This window comes from Rhipicephalus sanguineus, chromosome 3 (assembly GCF_013339695.2).
Source record: "Rhipicephalus sanguineus isolate Rsan-2018 chromosome 3, BIME_Rsan_1.4, whole genome shotgun sequence".
NCBI classification, from domain to species: Eukaryota; Metazoa; Arthropoda; class Arachnida; order Ixodida; family Ixodidae; genus Rhipicephalus; species Rhipicephalus sanguineus.
In genome coordinates this window covers 186,913,857-186,936,258 of record NC_051178.1, presented here as the reverse complement: position 1 = coordinate 186,936,258, position 22,402 = coordinate 186,913,857, and the positions used below count along the sequence as shown (strand labels likewise).

At 46.0% G+C, this 22,402-nt stretch overlaps 1 protein-coding gene across 2 annotated transcripts; it reads left to right on the top strand.

Moving 5' to 3' along the window:
* Positions 1-60: 60 nt before the first annotated feature.
* On the top strand, positions 61-18,421 carry LOC119387847 (ubiquitin-conjugating enzyme E2 R2). 2 transcript variants are annotated; one of them, XM_037655386.2, is made up of 5 exons: positions 61-398; positions 771-857; positions 7,982-8,079; positions 8,931-9,065; positions 18,131-18,421. In XM_037655386.2, the coding sequence occupies exons 1-5, from the start codon at positions 222-224 to the stop codon at positions 18,291-18,293; spliced, it is 660 nt and encodes a 219-aa protein (XP_037511314.1). In that variant the 5' UTR covers positions 61-221; the 3' UTR covers positions 18,294-18,421. The 2 variants fall into 2 exon arrangements, with proteins under 2 accessions (XP_037511314.1, XP_037511313.1); XM_037655385.2 differs by lacking the exon at positions 18,131-18,421 and adding an exon at positions 11,893-12,959 and having other exon boundaries at positions 66-398.
* The last annotated feature ends 3,981 nt before the right edge of the window (positions 18,422-22,402 follow it).

Below are 22,402 nucleotides of genomic sequence, written 5' to 3'. Positions count from 1 at the left end.
TTTATTTGCGACTTATCTCAAACGCTTGCGGTTTCTCATTACTGTTTCCAGCTGTTGTTCCGGTTGTTGACGTCACGGGCAACCATCTTTGTGGTGTTTTGACATAGCTAGCAGCGAGTTCGCTGCTTTTTCATTGTAGTTCTTGCGAGGATAGGTAGTGACCGCGAGGTCTGCCGGCCCGAGCTCTCCTTCCTTGTGCCGCAGACCTTAGGCTCGGTAGTATGGCACAGCAGCCAACGAGTAGTGCACTACGAGCCCTGGGCCTAGAATTCAAGAGCCTCCAGGAGGAACCCGTTGAAGGTTTTCGGGTAAAACTGGTCAACGATGACAATCTCTTCGAATGGGAAGTGGCCATCTTCGGCCCGCCCGACACGCTCTACGAGGGTGGATATTTCAAGGTGAGCTTGACCGCTAACTCAGCGGTCGCCAGCACTTCTTTGCATCCAACGGGACTTGCTTAAATAGGCCTACGCCACGCTGCATCACGCGCCTCTATTTTTGGGAAGCGCGTCTTTTTTGCGAAAGCCTCGCTGTACGGGATTGTGTCAGCTGTGAGGGGTGACGCGATCTGCGATACAAGGGTACTTTAACTGCAGTACAGTGCGGTGCTCTTGCACAATGAACTAGAAACGGCGGGGCTTTGTTTAGTCGATCAGTGTGTGTAGTAGTAAATTGCGCGTCTGCATGGACGCAGCGCATGACCGTCTAGATAAGCGGCACGCTGTCTAGCGATGCGTATGAATAAAACCTTGCCGTCGTCAAATGCGCAGGCACACATGAAGTTTCCACCAGACTACCCGTACTCTCCTCCAACGGTACGCTTCCTCACCAAAGTTTGGCATCCCAACGTCTACGAAGTAAGTTTCGACGGAATTCCTTGGTTTGTTTCGTTAAATGTGGTGAACCTGCAGGTTTGATCGACGAATAATGCCTTACGTGTAAATATTTGTACTGCGTAAACGAAAGCAGTAACCTGCTTTAGCTGATGGCCTTGTGTGCAGGTCATCTTTTTTTTTTGCCCTCTCTCCCTTCCGCTTGTCAACTCGTTGCCAATTTTCATCCGAATGACCTTAGTGAAGTTCGTGTAATGTAAACTTCCCCTAGGTAGAGCGTTTATTAGCGTTTCGCGTATCACTTCTAGACCCCCCAGAAATATTATAAAACCGGCAAGATAAAGTGTAAACGTTCCAAATGATATCGTTGCTACATGGACGATGCGTGGTTCCGACGGGAGCAAGAAGTATCGCTGGTGTGCAGTTTACGTGAAGCTTGTTCAGCGAATGTTTCGGACTGACCGTGCGGCTTTCCTGAATTCCTTGATCGGTGGTGGGATCGAGCTTCCCGTGCCCTTGCGCAGTGCTCCGTCCGGTATCCCCCGACCACGGTAGCATTTTTTAGAAATAAAATTTGTTTCTGTCTTGTAACGCCAGCTATCTTTTTGAGATATACGCCGTTGCGTTTCTCACATTGCGTAGTCCGGGTGCGAGGAAGCACACCGGCGCGCGCCGGTTTCCTTTACACCCAAGAGCGAGTGCGAAAAAAGTTATTGCGGAGTGTAAAAGGCGTTGTTTACTGCAACCCTTTCGGGAGTGCATCTCAGACGCAGGAATGAAATAGGTAAATATTAGGCACCACCATAATTCTATTCAATCAGTTTTATTATTATATAACATGTTAATTACAATGCATAATGTATACTGACGAGGGTCCCAGAGTACCAGATGACAAATCGTTGCCATCATTCTTGTGATATTGATGGAAAAACACTGCCACATGTTTCAGAACTTGCATTGTTATAGCAAAATAAGGGCACCAGTGAGGACAATGATAAAAATGGAAGTTATGGAATACGTTTGTCGCGAAATTTCACTATTCTGTCACCTTGCCTGTGTCTACAAGGTTGAAAATTTAATCTTGAGGGCACGAGAGAAAATCTTCGTTATAAACGCTGTCACACGGGCCTCCATGGGTAAAAGTGATCAATGTAGGTGTGTAACTTTCACAAATTCCCACAGGGAGCGAATAACAGAAGGGGTGTTCAGGTGTGCCTGAGAGCAGATGCATTCATTTAGAAAATTAAGCTGTTCAGGTTTATATCTCTGGCACAGACCTTTCAAGCCCCAGATGTTCCCACAGGAGAGAGGCATTGTTGCTGTAGTAGCACAGGAACTGATGGGCTAGAACTGGGCGCTTCCTTCACTATACATAGTGTTCATGTGACGTCACTTCCGCCGTCTGCCACCATCTCTTGCTTGGTACCTACTGCAGTTCACGTGCTGCAGCGCAATGTGTTGAGGGGTTGTCGGCTGTTGCTGTGCGCGATATTGAAAATCAAGCAGTGCGGTTTTTTGTTGTCTTACTTCGACCAGCTCATCGGACCAGGAAGACCTCGATTGTTCGCTCGATATGAGACTATAGGATAAAGATGTGTGACACATCGACCCGTACCGGATTTCCATCAGCAGAGATGCCTCCGCGGACTCCGGCTTGTTGCCCGCCACGACCTATGTGGACATATTTAATTACCTCGTTTTCTATTATGTGGCCGTGACCCAACAACAAGAGAAAGCCCAAAGTCCCTCGGGGCCCACAATATTTTACGAGAGGACGAGTGAAGCAAAGCAGCTCCCCCCCTATTCACCTTAAGGGGGGGGGGGGGTGCAAAGTCAGCCCCACACATTGACATAATAGGGAGGGGGGGCAATGTCAGCGCTATAAATTGACATAATTGGGAGGGGGGGTGCTGCAACGAACCTTCGCCCCATCCCCCTGAAGGGGAACCCTGCGCACGCCTATGCTTCAGCTGCAAGGTGAATTGCATTTGACTCTTGTGGCATGTCAGCGTAGTTTGCTCATACTAAAAGAGGCCTTCTCCTGAGCTCACACAGCCATTGCAAGGGGTGTCGGTGTAAACACCATTTGGGTCATCGTTTGCACAATTTTTGAGAGGACTGCCCTGATCTTGTCATTGTGGTTCCTGCTACTATTTTGAGGAATAGGATTGGGGCCGCTGATCTTTTTAGGGGTATTCAAACGTTCACGTCTCCATGTGGTACGCCGTCCATTTGTCATTCATCCAGCTCAAGACTGCACAAAGTCAGACAGTGCCTGTCTGACTTCGTGTCCTTCATTCTTGCAATGCAAAATCTGCTTGATCGGTGGCAAGTTGGCAAACATGTCATTGTCCTCATTGTCTTGACATAGTGAAGCCAACTGCACCATAAGCAAGCTTTGCAAGATTGCACAGCTTATACCAGGGTACATAAAGTGTACTATCGGTGTCAAATGAAACCCGAACAGCTGCAAGCCTTCGCAGTGGTATAGTTCATGCTGTCCAGTCATCACGATGGACAGGCGCGCATATGCGCACTGCGGTGAAACCAGACGCGCGCCTGTCAATGGTAATGACAGGACGGCGCGCACCATACCATTGCAAAGGCTTGCCGCTGTTCGGGTTTCATTTGATGTTGATGTTGTATCATTCAGCCGGGATGCAAGAACCAAAAAGCAGTTTATTTAGGAACACCCCCAGCATATATAGCCATCGACATTACAGGCACGTGCTGGCTAATCTTTGCAGTCCGTCACTGTAAACTAGTAGATACGTACGACGCATGCGTAGTCTGCACGATACACCTTCCTCTCTTTAACAGTTTCTTAAAGCCGAGATACACAATGAACTTGATGGAAGTTATGGTCGTACTGCAGACGTCTTGGCTGGCAAGTTGCCCTCTGAGACCGTCTTGGGAACAGTGTAGGGGTTGGAGCCGTGTTTGCGTGCATCCCAGTTGGTGCTGTCACCTCCGGCTGGTCGTCCTCGCTTTCCGGCTCGTCGCTGTCGAGGCCATCGTGTCGAAAGGGTTCATGCGTTGGAATCAGGTGTCTCCGGTTCCGACGACGCACTTTGTCATCTTCGGTAATGACGCGATAGGACCTTGGCGCTACAGGTTCCACGACCTGTGCTTTGCAGGTCCATGCTTTATCTCGAATCCTCACCACTTCTCCTTTCTTGAGCACTGGTAGGTCCTTCGGTTGTCGACTTGCCTACGCTTGAACACAGAATTTTTCATTTGCGGGCTGAAGTCGGGAAGCCTGGTTCGTAGCCTCCGGCCTTGCAGCAGCTCGTCCGGGGAGCGGCCGTCTTCCAGTAGTGTAGATCGGTAACTGAGAATGCCCAGCCAGAAGTCGTCGCGATTCTCTTGTGTCTTTTTCATAATCCGTCTTACTATTTGGACACCCTTTTCCGCCAATCCATTGGACTGCGGAAAGCCAGGACTAGATGTCACGTGCCTGAAGTCGTACCTGGATGCAAAGGTAGCAAACTCATGAGATGTGAACTGAGGGCCATTGTCACTGCAAACCTCGACTGGGATTCCATATAGCGCAAAAATGCAGCTCAATTTTTCAATGACTGTGCTAGACGTGGTATCGCTCAGTTTTTCCACCTCGAGAACATGTCGGCCAGCAGCAATTCTTTCCCTGGTACAAATTCAAGCACATAGTCGTAGTTCAATAAGCGCAGGAAGAAACGCTGAAGACGTGGCGGCATATCACCGATTCCTTTGGATGCAATGGCTAACAGTGGGCGGTGATCTGTCTCTATGACTATCTTGCGCCCGTATACAAAACGATGAAATTTTTCACAACCGAATGTTGTTCCCATCGCCTCTTTCTCAATTTGCGAGTACCTTTGTTCAGTTTCATTCATCACGCGCGATGCATACGCAGCAGGCCGCCAACTGTCACCGTGCCGCTGTAGAAGTGCGGCGCCCAGTCCATGTTTAGAAGCATCCGCAGAAATTTTTGTTTTCGTGGCAGCATCGAAAACGGCCAACAAAGGTGCGCTGCTGAGCCATGTGCAAATAGCTGTCCATTCGTTAGCGTGGTTCCCGGACCATTCAAACTTGGTGTCTTTTTTGATGAGGCTGCGCAAGAGTTTCGTCCTTTCTGCCAAATGCGGAATGTATTTCCCAAAATAATTCGCAATGCCTAACATCCTGTGCACCGCAGCTTTGTCCGTTGGCTGCGACATTTTGGCTAGGGACATACTCAGTGTGCCATTTGGCCTTATTCCATCATGGCTGATTACGTCACCCAAAAAATCGACTTCAGTTAGCCCGAACCTGCACTTGCTCGCGTTAAAGGTCAAGCCGGCGTTTTTCGCCAGTTGCAATGCATTCCGAAGGCGCGTGTCGTGTTCTTCTTTAGTTGCGCCCCAGATGAGGATGTCATCTACATACACCCGTACCCCAGGAGCCCTGTCAAAAACCTCGCTCAGTGTTTTTTGAAACACTTCCGGAGCCGATGCAATACCGAAGGGCAGCCTCAGAAAGCGGTAGCGACCAAAAGGCGTACCAAATGTGCAGATTTTTGATGTGGTGTCATCCAAAAGAATTTGGTGGAATCCGGAATTAGCATCGAGGCGGGAAAAGTATTTAGCGCCAGCGAGCTCGGCCTCAATATCTTCACGTTTAGGCATCTGATAGTGCTCACGTTTCTGGCATGCATTGATATGCCTTGGATCAATGCATACCAGTAGTGTGCCGTACTTTTTACGTACAATAACGAGGGGACTCGCCCAGTCCGTTGGTTCCGTCACTTTCGTGATGATAGCGCCCCGTTCCATGCGGTCCAGCTCCTCCCGCAGCAGTTCTTGCAGTGTCAAGGGTACGCGTCGTGCTGGCTGGACTACAGGTACCGAACCAGTACGTAATACCATCCGATACTGACGCCCTACACAGCCCGTTCCTTGGAACAGGTGAGGAAATTCCTCCAGTACTTCATTAGTGCCAACTTCGACTGCATCCACCGTTCTCACGACCAATCCCAGCGTCTCACTTGCACACAGTCCGAGTATAGCTTGGTTACCTTTCTTGACTATAAAGAAGTCGAACTGACCGGACTGATTCTTAATGGCCACTGGCAAGGTCGCGACACCGAAGTGTTTGATAGCGTCACCGCTATATGACCGTAGAGTGGAGCTGCTTGGCCTCAAAATGTGTTTACCTTTGCACTTCCGATAGATCGAGTAGGGCAGCAAGTTTGCTTGGGAGCCTGTGTCCACCTTCAAGAAGGCATCCTGGTCGGCAACTTTAGTGTTTACGATCCAGTCCGTCGAACTTCTCACACTGCAAGTTTTTACGTCGAGGATGTCGAAGGTGTCTTGCGCATTGACCACTTCGCCTACTGTAGGCCCTTTCTTGCAACACACTGCAAAGTGATTTGCACCTCCACAGACAAAACACTTCTTTCCAAACGCTGGGCACCTGCTTCGCTCATGCAGCCGGTTGCATTTCATGCACTTAAACGGGCGCTTTTTTACCGACGCGACATGTTTCTCGGCCTGAGCCCACGCCTCGTTCTCTTGACTGGCCAGCTCAGCGGCTTTGCAAATTTGTTCCGCCTTGTCTAACGTAAGACTTTTCACTTTCAGGAGCTTCTCCCGCAACTTTGGGTGATGTATACCGAACACAACCTGGTCTCGTATCAATAATCATTGACTCGGTCAATTCAACGAAGTTGCAGCTCCGGGACAATTTTCGCAGGTCGCGCAGGAAATGCTCAAAGGGCTCAGCTTCGTCCTGGGTTCTTGAGCGGAATATGTACCTTTCATAAACTTCGTTCACTTGTTCTTGACAGTATTCCTTAAACTTCCGCACAACCGTCGCGTAGTCATCCTTGCGTTCCGCTTCCAGGAAGGTGAAGTTGTTGAAACACTTCAAGGTGCATCGTCGCCAGCCACACTCGGAAGTAGCGCAGCCTTCACAGCTTCTGACCTTGGCTCTTTCGCAGATGCTGTCGCCTGAAGAAACAGCTCGAACTTCTGGATGAACAAGTCCCAATTCTTCGCGATGTTGCCGGAAAGTAGCAGGTGCTCCGGTGGCTTAACTAGTTCCATTGCCTCAAATACGTACGACAACGACAACCTGTCGTACCCTCATCGAGCGAACACACTTCTGACACCATGTATCATTCAGCCGGGATGCAAGAACCAAAAAGCAGTTTATTTAGGAACACCCGCAGCATATATAGCCGTCGACATTACAGGCACGTGCTGGCTAATCTTTGCAGTCCATCACTGTAAACTAGTAGATACGTACAACGCATGCGTAGTCTGCACGATACAGTACATACTGGCTCCTCCACGTCTGTGCATAATACACTACACGAGGGGAAGGCTTGGCTCCTTCCCCTCGTGTAGTGTATTCTTAGCTGTCTGTTCGAAGTTAGTTTGTCATTGCAGTCGAGCTTCAATGCCACCCTGTTTTGTTGTGGTACACCTCCAAGGAAAATTAACTAGGTCTTCTCCAGAATGGGTTGCCTTCCAGTGGCAGTCAGATAGTTGTCTATTGTGTCAACTGCCTGTCGTGGTGTGGCACTCCTCAGTCATATTTAAGGGAGCCCCTGGTTCAGTCCATATTGTAACATTAGTATATATATTGTGTTTTTGGCATCAGATATTTGCTGGAGCTTGGTGGACTATCCTCTCATCACTAAAGTTGGAAGAAGAGGATAGGCAGCGGAAGGTTGCCCATCGTGTTTCAACAGGGCATAATACTAAACATGCACAGTGTTTACCACAGTGGCTGAGAGATGGGTTCATCACTGAAATCTGTCTGCAGTATGTCTCTTCTAACACATCATCTCACCATGCTGGCTCGTGACAGCATCACGTGCACTGGTTTTCCACATTGTGTGGAGTCTGCACAAAATTTCTTTAAATATAAATTTCCGTACGAAGTTACAGACCTTGTGCTACATTAGATTGTTTGTGTGCAGCAATTTGATGTGTTGACTTAGCTTACAGATTTGTGTATTTTTAAAAGGAGCATTTGCCACTTTCTAGCTTCTGATATTGGATAGGTCTATTGAGTGAGACTGAGCTCACAATGTTCATGTTGTGTGATAGAGCTGTGTTCTTGTTGCAAATTGCTGCTGTAATGGTTAAGTAGCTTGCATGGCATCCTCTGATTTAATGCAGAATGGGGACCTGTGCATCTCTATTCTTCATCCGCCCATTGACGACCCTCAGAGTGGTGAGCTGCCCTGTGAACGTTGGAATCCCACACAGAATGTCAGGCAAGTATTTGGAACAGATTAAGTCCACTGAAGAAAGCTACATGCTGAGAATACATGTAACAGGACATTGTGTGCATGGTATCACTTCCCGGAAATCATGCACATGCGCCTTTTTAACTTGACTCTTAGGGCACACCTGTTGGGATGGCTTTCCAGTTTGGCTTTCCAAATTACAGGAAGTCATGAGCTGTGTAGCCACTACGCGAGCCTATTTTGTGGTATTAATAAAATGATGTTCTGTGGAGTTAGTTTCTGCATTGTGCTTCCACTGAATAACCGCATATTGCAGATTGCCACAAGACAGGTGTAAGTGTGTATTAGTATTTTCACAGTGAACAGCCGTCGGACCCCTTCTTGGACCACATACCGTAGCAGCCCCATCACCAGCTGCATTTTTCTCTAGTCGTGTAGTATACTGCTGGAATGAACCTTGCATAAAGTTCGAAGTTTTCATCACAATGTTGGAGGATTTATTTTGCATGGTCATCTACTGTGTGGTGATCGCGTTGTAGGAAGTAGAAATACAGCATCCTAAGAGTATAGCCCACAGACTAGACCAGGAAATACAATATATCTTGGTTTTAACACATGGAAAAACTGGAACATAAACCACTGTATTCTTAGTGTAAACGGACAAACACATACAAACCAGTATTTTCAGGAAAGTAGCGTGAACTTTCCTTTGTAACTTTTTTTGCGGAGGCAAGCAGTAGCATGCAGTTTTATAGAGCAGTTACTTGGGTTAGAAGTACGGTGTAAAGCTAGTCATCACTAGGCTCCAAAGTGAAAACTAAAGGATGTTGCATTATTCTCGTTTCTTTTTTATTTATTTATTATTATTTTATTTCCAGGACTATCTTGCTCAGCGTCATCTCACTGTTGAACGAGCCCAACACTTTCTCTCCAGCCAACGTAGATGCCTCAGTCATGTATCGGCGCTGGAAAGATTCTAAGGGTGCTGATAAAGAGTATGAAAACATCATACGGTGAGTCTGCTGCGTCTTGACACATTACAGTCCATTTGTAATGACACTGCATTATCAAAACTTCGTATAAAAGAGTGATCTATGCCAAGGTTGGTAAGCATTGTTGGTGGGAAAATATTTTTATTAAGTGCAGTTTCTGTGAACACTGTTTGAGATGTCTTGTATAGCTAGTAGCTAATACCAGAGTCATTCAATGCTTCTTATGGTCACGAAACTGCCGCGTCAGTTTCATATGGAGCCAGCGGCCGCCGCCAGAAGCGCAGCTGTGCTTGAGAGGCGATGCGAACGCTGCTATCGCTGGGGTTGTGTGTGGGAAGCCTCGGTGTTTAAACTTTCTAAACTTCCGCAACGGTCGCTTTGCTTTCACGCTTTTACTTCTAGCACTCAGCATGCATAAATACATTTCTGAACGCGTTTTCTGTTTTAAAATGAGCACCCGGGAGGAAAAAAACCAGCTCAATTAAAACATGCAGCTCGCGGTGGTATCAGCAGAAAAAATACAAAAATTCGGGGATTAACGACAGAATACCAAGATATATAATTACGAACGCCGTAGCAGGGGACTTCTGTATGACTTTTGGCACCTGCAGGCACAGCTGTTTCACCATGCTCGTAATTCGCTCGCTGTACGCCGCCGGCCGCAAGTTGCTTCGTCTCGCCTTCATGCTAGATGTTTGACAACAGTTGTGGCATGCAGAGAAAGACACAGTTTGACCTGTACTTTATTCCAGAAGACATTATTCTCTGTGAAGCATATTCTACGCAACGTTTCTTTCACCTGCACCGGCAACGCACTCACACCGGCCGCCGGCCGGCTTGGTGCCGACGACGTAGCGAAGCCTACTTCGTATCGCTTCGTAGTTGTGGCAGGTAACTCTGCGGGAATACAACCGCTGACGAACAGCTTACTTTTGTTAAAGCTGGCAGTGTTCTTCGTAGTTCTGCACATTCGGCACATTGAAGCGAGTTATCCGTGGCGTCCGGGCTCGAAGGCTTGCATTTGTTTGGGTCCGGAAGCTCGATAGTGAAGAAACGTGGGTGAACACGCTCGCTCGCTCGCTGCGTGCGCCAGCGAGAGTTGCACTTGACTCTCATAACAGCTTCTATTCGTTGTATTAGTGCTTCGCTTTCATTCTGGCGTACAACCGATATGACTTGTTTTCGTCTAGCCGACAGGGCCGAGCAGTGCAGCACTTAGCAGGTGATCGGCACGCAGTTACACTCCCCGTTGGTCCCTTTCTTGCCAGGCGTTTCCGCACGACACGCACTACGGTGCGGTCTAAACAGGACGTTGGCTACGCTCGTAGCTCTTCTCAGGGTGACTCACGTGGTCGTTTGCATGGTGGTCGCACTGTAGATGAGCGAGATCGAGGTTTGCGCTTTGTGAGATACGAAGGAAGTCCTCAAAAATCCTTTGAACGGTGTCAGCCTTCAGCGTTGGTTTGTCGCGTTTCTGCGACACGGAGTCGCCGTTGATGTTAAAATCGTACGCCGTGATAATGTCCGAGGCGTCGAAATGGTTCGCACACACACGTGTATACTTCGACTCAATGTTAATTATCACCGCTTTTTTGCAGCGGTATGGCCCGCTTCCATTTCTCGCGCTGCTGCTTGTCTAACGGCAAACAAAACGACACCTTTTTGCTTCCCTTGTAGCCGGAATGGCACCCCGGCACGCAACATCTGTTAGGCATCCTAGTCCTGCGACAGCGTTTCCTCAAACTTGAACATATGATATCCAGCAGCTTGTCTCGCACTGCGCGAGTATTTCAATACGCGGACGGCGCAGACGATCGCCTCTGTGGCGCAGCGGCGGCGCGTTGCGGCATTTTCGAGCAGCGTATGAAGCTCGCCCATAGCGTGACGGTGCAGTTTCGTGACCATAAAGAGAATTGAATGACTCTGCTAATACTGAGCAAACTTGAGTTAGTCAATAAGATAACAGGATGGTGGCTGCCTTGCCATTTAACCACCTCTCTACAATAATGGGCCAGTGAGGTGTGGCAGAAATTCAGTGCACTCAATGCAACAACTGTATTGTTGGCCAAAGTGTTGCCAGTATCTTCTGGACGTGCAGAGCTGTCAATGGCTAGAACTAGGTTTTTATGTTTCTTCAGCTACCAATAATGTTGGCAGCGACCTGTAAAGTGAAATGGCGGTGGCTCATAAACTGTTCTAATTATTCATACTCTCTGATGATACAAGCTTGCATTCAGTGTTGGGACAATCTTGTGAGCGACAGTTTCGGCTTTGCTGTAATAGTGTTTTCATTGTGCTGTTATTTTATATAAAGAGGAATGCCAGAGAAATCAATGGGGTTGTAACTGACGTGCATTGGTATTGCATTTGGGCTGGCGCACCGTTGTGGTGGCTCAGTAGTTACAGTGCTAGGCTTGTGATCCAAAAGGCATAGGTTCGATCCTAGCTGCGGCGGTCACATTTCAATGAAGGCAGAATGCTAGAGGCCCATATACGGTAGAAAAGAATACTTGTTGAAGGCTTGAGCCCCATCTGTGCTGGTTGCCTTGTGCATTGATATTCTCTGCAAGAGTTACCTCTAAGTTCTCCTTCTGTCTTTGAAATTGCTCTCTAGCGCTTGCAGGAGCTATCATCCAAATCCTATCCCTGCATGGCTCTTTTGATTGGTCTGCTGTGCTCAAAGCACATTTTGCAGCCATGTTATAGCACCTGGCGTGCCTGCGTTGTGATGATTGCTAATGGTGCCCCTCCCTCCCTTCTTCTCCTTCCACCTCCTGGTCCCACCTTTACCTCTCCCTTCCATGTTGGCCTTATTCTATGTGCCACCTGCGCACGTGCTCGCCCACAGGAAGCAAGTGTCAGCCACGCGACTCGAGGCTGATCGTGACAACGTGACCGTGCCAACTACCATCGACGAGTATTGTGTCAAGCATAGGCAGAAAGTGACCGACGACTCTGCGATGTCTGCCGAAGCCGACATGACTGACTTTTATGATGACGACTACGACGATGACTTGGAAGACGACGAGGAAGATGAAGAAGTAGAAGAGGAAGAAGACGCGGGTCGCGGTGACGGCCACCAGGTTGGGCGCCGTAGCACAGGACCGCCTCATTACAAGGATGACGATGACTCGGGCAACGGTGAGTCCTGATTGCCTGCCCCACGGCGACACCAACAACAACGACCTGAAGGCGCCACCGTTGCTGCCGGCACTGGTGAGAGGTTCCTGCAGAGGTGTCCAACTGTCTCCAAGAGCAGTCGCCAGTGCAGCAGCCAGCAGGGGATTGTGTTTTCCGTTCAGGGATGACATTTCGTTTTTCGGGACATGGGTCGCACTTGAGGTGGGCACCATCCCCTGCCCCACGTGTGCGCAGGCAAGAAGGGTCGGTCGTCACATTGCGCCTCTGTCAACACCTGTCTTCTGTGTTGTCCGCTTTTAATTTTAATACTTGAGTACATGTGGTACACACAGTGTTTGCCGCGAGGGCAGTGGTGTCAGCGCTTTTGACAAGGTTGCACAGTCAGTCTGGCCAGCCCAATCCACTGCTGCTGTAGACCGTCACGCAGGCCACAACGTCCATCGATCATGCGTCTGCGAGACTGAGGTTTTCTCAAGCCATTTTACTTGTTTCTTGTTGTGTCGGTTTGGTTCTGAGCTATTTAAGGACTATTTATAGACATGACGCCACGCCTGTGTGTGCAAGTACCAGCTAGAGTGTTTCGTTAACTTTTCTCTTGTCTTTTATTTTGTTTGTGAGTGGAACCTGTCTGAATGCTTTCTGCCGTCTTTTCAAACGCACATATGCTGCCGGTGCGCGTGATGCAAGAAAGTGCTAAGGTGTGTTAGTTGGCTGCAAGTTTCATGAAGACACAGATGAAGGCAGTGACTTAAGAATAAAGTGGTGAAAGACGTGCTCATGTGTATGTCTCAAACATTATTTCTGCTCTGCCACCATTAAAGCTGGGAACATCTGGCAAAGCAGCAACCGCATAGGTCGATTTATATCATCGGCACTTGAAAGCACTGAAAGTTGAATGACAACAGCTCTCAATTATCCTTAGTAGACTCACCATGGATACATCTCTCACTTGTTTAATGCAAAAGTGGACTTGTCATGCTTTTGCCTTGATTATGTTTAGCTTCAGGAGCCCGTTAAATTTATGCATAAAAGAGCACCTTGCCAGGATTCAATGTCTGATAGTGAATTTCGACGGATGTGTTCCACAGGCACAGCACACTTGTCTGCAAGATATAATACTCGTGTGCACAGTGAAAAGGGCAGAAATTTTTCACTGAAATGCATGTAGTCTTCTCACCACCTGACCAGTTGAAACATAACATTGTGGATTCACCGCAAGTTTTCAGAGATTGGAAGGTACAAACAGCAGCGATCGTGCCCAGAAGTGCATGCAGTGTGCACACAGTGGTTGCATAGAGGACAAACATTTTCCCCAGTGAACAAGACAGGAGTAGCACCTTTCAAATCTTATAGTATTGATGCCATTCCAGCTTGGGCACTCACTGTTGCTTGCGCACTGCACTTCATTGTATAACAAGCAAACCAACATCCTTAAGGCTGAGCATGTGCAGCTTTTGGCATAGCATCTTGGCTTTAACCGGGTACAATGTTCATGTAGGTGTTTACAGAGTTTCTGTGGAAAAGTTAAGGGGGAGAGACGGAAGGTACAGAATTGTCGTAACGTTTGAAAAGTTGGCATTTTTGTTTGCCCTTTCCCAAAATCCTAGAAAACTCCTTTGGTGTAGTGCAGTGGTCAGTACATCTGCACACAGCTGGATTGGAGTCTCATTAATTAAAGGGGCCCTCAACCACCGGTCGGTCTTGAGTGGACTAAGCACATTCAGCAGGTGGAAAATGGAGCTGCGGAGGACATCTCAGCAAAATTTCATTGTCATACGCAGTGTGCGGAGTTGACTTCTTCATAGACACCTTCTTTCTGAGTAGAAGCATACACTTGGTGGTGGCTGTTCTCGGCTGAGTCACATTGGCTGTACAGCAGTTTCGCGTAGAGGGCTGCAATTGGTCAATAGTCTACTGGAAGCAGGCAGGACATTTAAATTGGTGCATCCCTTCTTACTGTTGCTGCGTATATTTAACCGACGCTGTTAACAGGCTGTGGTAGCAAAACATCTGCGTGTAGAATTTTTATCTTAATTGTGCGCTTCCAAGGGAAACGGCGGGAGTTCGCAAAAAAATGTTTGAAGACATAAACTGAGAATGCATTAGGTAAGGTTGAAGAATATACTGAAGACAAAGACAATGATAGGTGGTCCAACAAAAGGGTGAAAGTTCCCAATAGACAGCCAGACTCTAGAATGGTTAAATACTTAAAGGGAGCCCACTCATATAAAAGGAATTCACCAAAAAATAAAGATGAACTGGTGCACATACAGTAGACATTCTCAACTAGTAACGGGCAATTTGCCACTCGCGCTATAGCAGAAAGTGTGCAACCATTTTGCTTTTGCCAGTACCAACACATGGGGCAGAAACTTGGAGAACAATGAAGAAACTCAAGAAGACACTAAGAACCACCCAGCAGCCAATGGAATGAAAAATGATAGGCGTAACATTAAGAGATTGGAAGACAGCAGAGTGCATCAGGAAACAAACCAGTGTGGAAGTGCTGCTCCAATTGCTCCAAACTGCTCCAAAAGAGAAATGCTGCTCCATGCTGCTCCAAACCGTAATTATTGTTAGTAACTGCTCCGGACCTGCTCCGAAATGGTCTTGGTAAACTGAAAACAATGAACTTTAAGCACATGATCATCCAGCGAGCCTGAACGAAACAAAAAACGAGCTGTCTACTATCATTGTATACTCGTGGACAACTTTTCTTGGCAATGAAGAGAAGGCTGCAGAGCCAAACTACGCGTATGCTACCACTGAAGAATATAGTCCCACAATTGCGTCCACGTTTTCTGCGTGAGAATTAAAAACAACAACATTGCTCTATTTTATACGGGACACTGTTTGAAAGGAGGCGCAGCACGCACCAAGGAGATATAAAATTTATATTTGTTTTACTTGACGCAGTGTCATTTCATGTTTTTGCACGTGTGAAAACGTTGCACCTTTTACGTGCACCTCACAATCAAAATAGCGTCTTCTTCTTCAGTTGAGCACTTGTCACCCTCTAGCTTTCCCAATGACTCGCCAAAGGAGCTTGTGATAAATTTCACTAACAAATGGCTGTCTAAGCAGACGAAGCAAATAGTATGCAATGTTACTATTCGACCATGGCCACTCGAATAATCGAACAGCCGTCACAGGAGATACGGATGGTTCACAAACTGAAACTAAATTCTAAACGCGTGCCAAACCGGACTACTTCGTGGAGCAGTACATGTGCAGTACCTCCGCCCTCGTAGCCTTTCCTTCATTGCCAAGAAAAGTCTGCGAGTATAGTATGTGTAGTATGCTAGTATGGAGTTTCTGTACTAGCTCCATACTAGCATATCAACAATGCCACAAGTAGTTGCATTGTCACACTTGTCACTTTGTCAGCTCCGGCCTCATTTTTGCCACAAGAAATGGCAAGGCTGTTTTTTCAACCTATCTGCACTTAGTTTCTTGTTGTTTTTTTTTTTTAGTTTTAAATGCAGGCTATTTTGGTCAATTATGAAAATAATAGATTGCTTTGCTCTATTACCAATTATAAATTGCTGTACGTGATTGTGGTTTCTTTTATCGTTTCGGCTTAGCTTTATTGGTTTTATATTATTTCTGCCACAAGTACCCAAAAATTTAAGCATATAGCTCATCTTACTTAGTGTTCAGTGGCCACCCATCTGCTTAATTATTTGTTTATGCAATTTGCAGGGATAACTGTATGTGCAATATGTTCAATAATAAGTATTAATACTTATGAGACGCTTAAATAATGCTTTAAACTCCAGGAGTAGTATGGAATATTTTGCCATCTGCTCCAAAAATGCCAATAGCTGCTCCAAACTAGCATTTTTTCTGCTCCAGAATGTGCTCCAAAAATCAAAATGTCGCTTCCATCACTGCAAACGGATACATAGTCATTTGGAGCAATGTGATGGATAACAACAGACGAGAAGCGTGGGTGAAAATGGCAAAGGTGGGGCGATGGAATAAAGGAATTTGCAGGAATAGAACAGAATCCGCTCGCGCAGGGGAAGTCGAATTGGAGATTGTTGGGGATCTTGCTGCAGTGGACATCACATTGGCTGTTAGTGACGACGATGAAGAGAAACGTATTGCTCTGTCTTGCGCTTGACTGTGTCTGCTCAATAAGAATGAAATGCAGTACCTATAGAATGGAAAATGCTGAGCACTGATGGGAAAGAGAAATGTTTTCATAATGTCACACCTTCTACTAAGTCTCCTTTTTTTTCTTCAAATTTTATTTGTTTAATATATTTCCTTTAGGTACTTCACTCGTTTCAAAGTGTTTCAAATCTTAAAGAAGGGCCAAATTACTTCTTTTTTAAGTCTTATCTCAAACTTGGACCATTAAAACAATGATCCATGCTTGTAAAACAGTTCAGCAAAATTATGATTCACATCATTTCATGCCACGGAGGGAATGCTGTAGAAGCAGCAAAAGCTGAGCTATACTTCCTTTTGGAGCCTTTGAATTCCAATAATATATATATATATAATACACGCACGCATACACACACACACAGGTTGGGTGGAAATGAACTCACTATTAAAAATGTGTAGCTTTTTAAGTACTTAGCCATTTTTTACGAAACAAAAAGCATTTTGTTCCTTTCATTAAGCATTGCTAAAATTCCACATAAGCATCACCATTATTCGCTAGTTTTTGTAAACGACTGGAGATGTTTGTGACTGACTTCGTTAGATATCGCTGCGGTGCATTTCTAAAAACTTGCTGATTCATCTCTCTAATTCATCAACACTTTTTGGTGTTGCGCAGTAAACTTGCTTTTTAGCCCAAGCCCAGAGGAAGAAGTCGTAGGCCATCTTAGGGGTCCACATCGTCCCAATGAATCAGTGTCCTGGAAAATGTGTCCTGAATAACGTATGGGCCCGCGACCCTTGAGGGGGTCGTGTCACTAGTACCTTCAATGACATCAATGGAATATGTAATAAATGCTGAGTGTGCAAGGAACAAGATGCTTGTTTTATTACAATTGGTTAAATATTATAGAAGTTATCAGCAATGAATAGAAAGTTGTTTTTCTTACTACCCTGCATATAACATCTGCCTGCTTGAAGATCCTGTGCGAAAATGTTGAGGGTAAGCGATAGAGTATCACTGAGACCAGGCTTTCTTGTGTATGCCCTGAACAAATATTGCACACTTTTTACTCCAAGATAATGTGAAACAGTCCGTTTCTAGGCATCAAAATTACTACAGTTTTGCATAATTTAATGGGTATTGACTGTTTCCTAATCTGGTTCCTGCGATGCCACGTACTGACACAACCATTATTCTTTTTTTTCGCTTTTGCTATCGCCACTTTTCATTACCGTAAGCAAGTTAATCCGGTCAGTGCAATGTTTGCTATGTTTGGATCGCGCACAATCCTTCCTACAACTTTTGCCCAGCATTGGGCAAATGCACTTTGCTCGCACATTCAAGAGTGTGTACAATTCGCTTATGGAACAAGAGTGACAAGTGATCAGAAGGTTGAAATGTGGGCAAGGGCCTTAGACTCATGGTGTTCTTACGGTGTCCCCCTGTTATATACTTGGACTGCAGCGCTAGGAACAGGGTTGCACATAGTCTTGCGACATTTAAGTGCCATGCATTGTTAGATCGAGGCTGTCAGAGTAGGTTGTGTTCCCAAGGGGCGAATCTCGGTAACTGAAATTCTTTCAACACCCTTCCCTTATTGTTCCTGGCAGAACCAATTTTTCTAAAGCTTTATTGGCGCTTGTCATCTTGTTACTCAATAGCTACTCAATAGCTGCAGTGCTACTCAAGCTACTTAGTGCTACCTTAGCTACTCAAGCTACGTAGAGCTACCTTGCAGTGTGGCTCGAGCTACAGTGCAACCTTAGCTACTCAATAGCTTGGCTTGGAGAGGGAGGCCTCGGACACTGACTGTTTTTCACTTCCTCAGGAAGTGTGTGGCCGACAGCCGGTTAGAGGCAGAGAAGGATGGCGTGCGGATCCCAACAACTGTGGATGACTACGTTGTCAAGCCCCAACAACCAAAGCCAGTGGAGACATCAACCGACCTCACTGACATCTTCTATGACACAACAGATGATGACACTGGGTGACACTGGGTGACACTGGGCTGATGACTGAGTAGTTCTGGGAAGAAGGGGAGGAGGGACTTTGGCTCTTCTGTACATAACCAGTGAACTTTCTATCCATTTTAACCTGCATTATTAAAATGAGTGAAAGAAGGGGAATTTCAAGGGCTCATTTTTCTTTGTTAGGCACAATATTAATGAGAACTACGAGGGGGTACCCAAAAGCTAGTGGAATAGCGCTGCGCTAGCCGCTCGGCGCATGGTACGCAAATCTCCCGCTAGGCGAGCGTCACGCAACTCCTTTCAAATAAATTGCATCCGTTGGCTTCTCCCAGGAAGGTTTTCTCTGGGTACAGCGTTTTTTTCGTGGAATCGGTTTCGTGCGCTCGGTGTTTTTTTTTTTTTCGTGATGACCGATTGAAGTGAACTGCGGGTGGCTGTGAAATTTTGTTTCATGCTCCAGCAAAATGACTCGGCAACTATTGTGATAATAAACACTTTACAAGGACGCTGCGATGGAAAAGACTTAAGGCTAAGAGTAATTTTGTTTTTTTTTAAAAACGGGGGAAAAATCCATTCATGACAAACCTCATTCTGGATGTCCATCAACTTCACGAACGGACTAAAATATCAAAACAACAGAGAGATGAGCTAGTTGGTAAGTATTCATGTTAAAGAAACGGTGTGTGCAAACACGGACACAAGGGAGAGGTCAAGACACCACAAACTATTGTGGTGTCTTGACTTCTCTCTTTGTCTCTTTAACATAAAATATCAAACAATTTTGTGCACTTATGCTTGAACAGTGACGACGGACCATTGAAGACTTGGAGATGTTATCTGGCAGAGCATGGAGCTCGGTTCAGCTAACTTTAACAGAAGATTTGGGGATGAGAAGTGCCGTTGAGAAATTTCTGCCTCGAATTTCGACAAACATGCAAAGAGAAGGTTGAGTTAAAACAGGCCATGCTTTGAAAAAACAGCTCCTAAGCAACCCAGACTTTCGCCTCAAGCTTGCCACTCGTGGCCAGTCAGTGTGCTATTGTTACCACCCCAAAACAAAATTTCACAACCGAACACAGTTCACTTAAATCAGCCATCACAAAAAATGCCGAGAGCACGAAACTGATTTCATGAAAAAAATCACTTTATCTAGACAAAAGCTTCTGGGTGAATTCACCGGATGCAATGAGCTTGCAAAGTGGAGCACGATGCTCGCCTAGTGGGAGGATTGTGGGCTATGGTAAGTCCGCCCAATGCAACGCTGTTCCAGTTACTCCTGGGTATCCCCTTGTAACGGACAATAAGTATAGGGGATGTTGTTTGTAGTAATTGTGATATAATTGAGGAAAGTAAAGTGGACGAAAAGGTGACCTGCCGTCGAAGGTTGCAGGTTCGGTCCCTGCCGGCGGCAGGTTCTCTTTTCGTCCACTTCACTTGCTTCACATTTATATCCTAATTCCTACAAATAACATCCCCTATACTTTCCTTGGCATTATTGTCTGTTAGTTCTAATTATTATTAAAATGAGTGATTCGAAGATATTAAGCCATTATTGTTGCTGTTAAAGGACCCCTAAACCACCCAGAGGTCAAAATTTAGTTGTGTTGCAGTCATGCACGAGTCTACACTGAACACGAAGCCGCAAGAATTTTTCAGAACGGCGCCGTAATAGCGGAGTTACACGCGCGTGTGTTTGATGATAAGAAAGATGCCCTCGCTCCTTTCACTTTTTCCTTCGCTATGCTCCGTTCGTCGGCTCGTCTCTCCTCCTGGTCGAGTGTTCCTCCTCCCCATGCGAAGAGGAAGAGCAGCAAGCGGACGTATACCTGCGAGCAGGTAAACAGGTGTTGTAGATGACGAGCAGACGACATGTTGACGTCACGGCGAACAATGAGGGGACGAGGAATGCCGAAAGGCACGGAGTAAAGAAGGGATTGTCTCTTGGAATTGGTGGGGCGCCCACGGCTCATAGCGCTGCCGCGTTCGGCATTGTTCATCATGATAGCATTCTGAACTCTATGCACGCGTGTTAAAAAAATGACGGAGGTGGCTTAGGGGCCCTTTAAGTAATAGCAACTGGCAGGGTTTAACGTCTCATGTTTGCTGTGCAAGTTGTTTTGCACGTTTCATGTTTTGTGCGGCTACAGGTTATATGTGCTGTTAAGTGCTTGATTTGAATAGCTCGCCCAATCTGTTTGTCACTCTTATTACAGATGGCAGCATCATACTGGGTTGCTAGAGAAGCCAATTGCAAAGCAAGTTTCGTTATGAGCAACCGTCATGTTACATTACAAAAGAAGCAACAAGTGAAGTTTCCGGGCTGCCATGGCCCAAATTCAAGAAAACACTTCGAAATTCATGATGTCACATTGACTTACTGGCACGGGGGTTTCCATGCGACACTCAAAAGTGGAAGTTTGACTTCCCCTTCTAGTGGAGGATCTCTTTCTGCAAAATTATTTAAGGTAGAGTTTTGAAAGAATATCAGTTTAAAATGATTTAGTGTCAAGATCTATGAGCATGGCGTTGCAGATGGCACCAACATTTACACGTAACTTACAAAAAGGTAACTGTTGGTATCCGCTTTCTTTTACTTCCAGCTATGGGTTGGGAGTGTTGCTGCTAGTGCAAAATGACAGTATTGCAGCAATGGGGTGAAAGTTATTGCTTGCACTGGTGATTTCATAGCTGTGTCTATCCAATGAGCTGGTTGCTGTGCTCTATTGAAAGAGTTGTAGCATAGTACAAGTTCTACACATCCAATATTTGCTTTGTGCTTTTCAAAATGCTAACACACCTTCAGTAGCAGACTAGTCTTCTATACTTAAACCTGAAGCGATATTCTATGAATGTGCCTAAACCCGGACCAAATCTCAAGTAAAAAAAAAAAATATATAGCTTCGAACGGAGGTGGTTCATAGCATAAACAACAATTACAGTCCACACAGAGAGGCTGTTTGGAATGGAGGTTCGTGTAGTAGGTTCTGGTGTATCGATGTTGCACAGACAACCAAGTTCCCGAACAAAGGCCATCGCTTAAAGGGACACTAGAGGCAAATATTAAGTCGACGTTGATTGTTGAAATAGCGGTCCAGAAACCTCGTAGTGCTACGTTTGTGCCAAGGAAGTGCTTATTTTGAAATAAAAATCATGTTTTAGTGGTCTGCATCGCGTTAGCGCACTTCAAATCACCCGCCTGAAAGCGGTCTTTCTCACGTCACTGTTGCCGTGCCCAACGTTGCCCGCCTTTACTGCGCGGCAGCGTGCACCATTCGGGCATCCGGCAACATCACATGCATGCGGCACTTTGTCGAACTTTCTGTCAGAGAGACTTTCATGAGCGCGCAAAACACACGCGGCAGTATGCGATACCTAAACTACCACTGAGACGCGACCACGTGAGCGAAGCAGGGCGCCGGGCCAAGCGCAGTTCGGCAAAAACGGAACCTTTGAACCACGCGCGCCATTCCCCATGGCAACTCCAAAGAGGTTCTTTTTTCCATGAATCAAACAGAAACGAACAAGCAGCATTTTATTACGTCCCTTGATGCACGGAAGGTTCTTTTTTTATTGTAGCTAGTTTGATTACGAGTGATTAATTGTAGTCAGACTCTCTCACGTCATCAGGATCATTTCCAAAATGTCCCGCTCGTGGCGCTCATCGTGTGATACATTTCGCTTAATTTCTCGGTAGGTAGGGCACTGCTGTTGATAATATTGCCGTTTTAGACGTTGTCATACATTGAACTTTCACTCTGACATAAATTGTTATTTGCCTTTAGTGTCCCTTTAAGCAAATTAGTTACCTAGCAGCGAGTAAGCACCATATGTAATTCTGTCATGTCACGTGTAGCATACACGTATCAAATTATATGAAAAGTTTTGTTGCCAAGCAGACTGCAAAACTTTTCATTTATTACTTCAATCAATATTCAAAATTCGCTTTTGTCTATGTTGCAATGCAACACGAATCGAAAAATGTAGCTTTTCGTTTATCTGTATAAATTTCTACTGTTTTACCGGCTCTCAGTACAATTAGCAATAGAGAAACACTTGGCGAAAAAAAAAAGCTCACTGATGGACACATTAAAGGGCCACACCCATGTGCACAGTACTCATAATGGCCTTGT

What these genes read in the sequence shown, in the direction of transcription:
- LOC119387847 (XM_037655385.2), top strand. Translation starts at nt 222, where the DNA reads ATGGCACAGCAGCCAACGAGTAGTGCACTACGAGCCCTGGGCCTAGAA. An exon ending in GGCATCCCAACGTCTACGAA is followed by an intron (nt 858 to 7,981) that starts GTAAGTTTCGAC and finishes GATTTAATGCAG; the next exon opens with AATGGGGACCTGTGCATCTC. An exon ending in AATCCCACACAGAATGTCAG is followed by an intron (nt 8,080 to 8,930) that starts GCAAGTATTTGG and finishes TTTTATTTCCAG; the next exon opens with GACTATCTTGCTCAGCGTCA.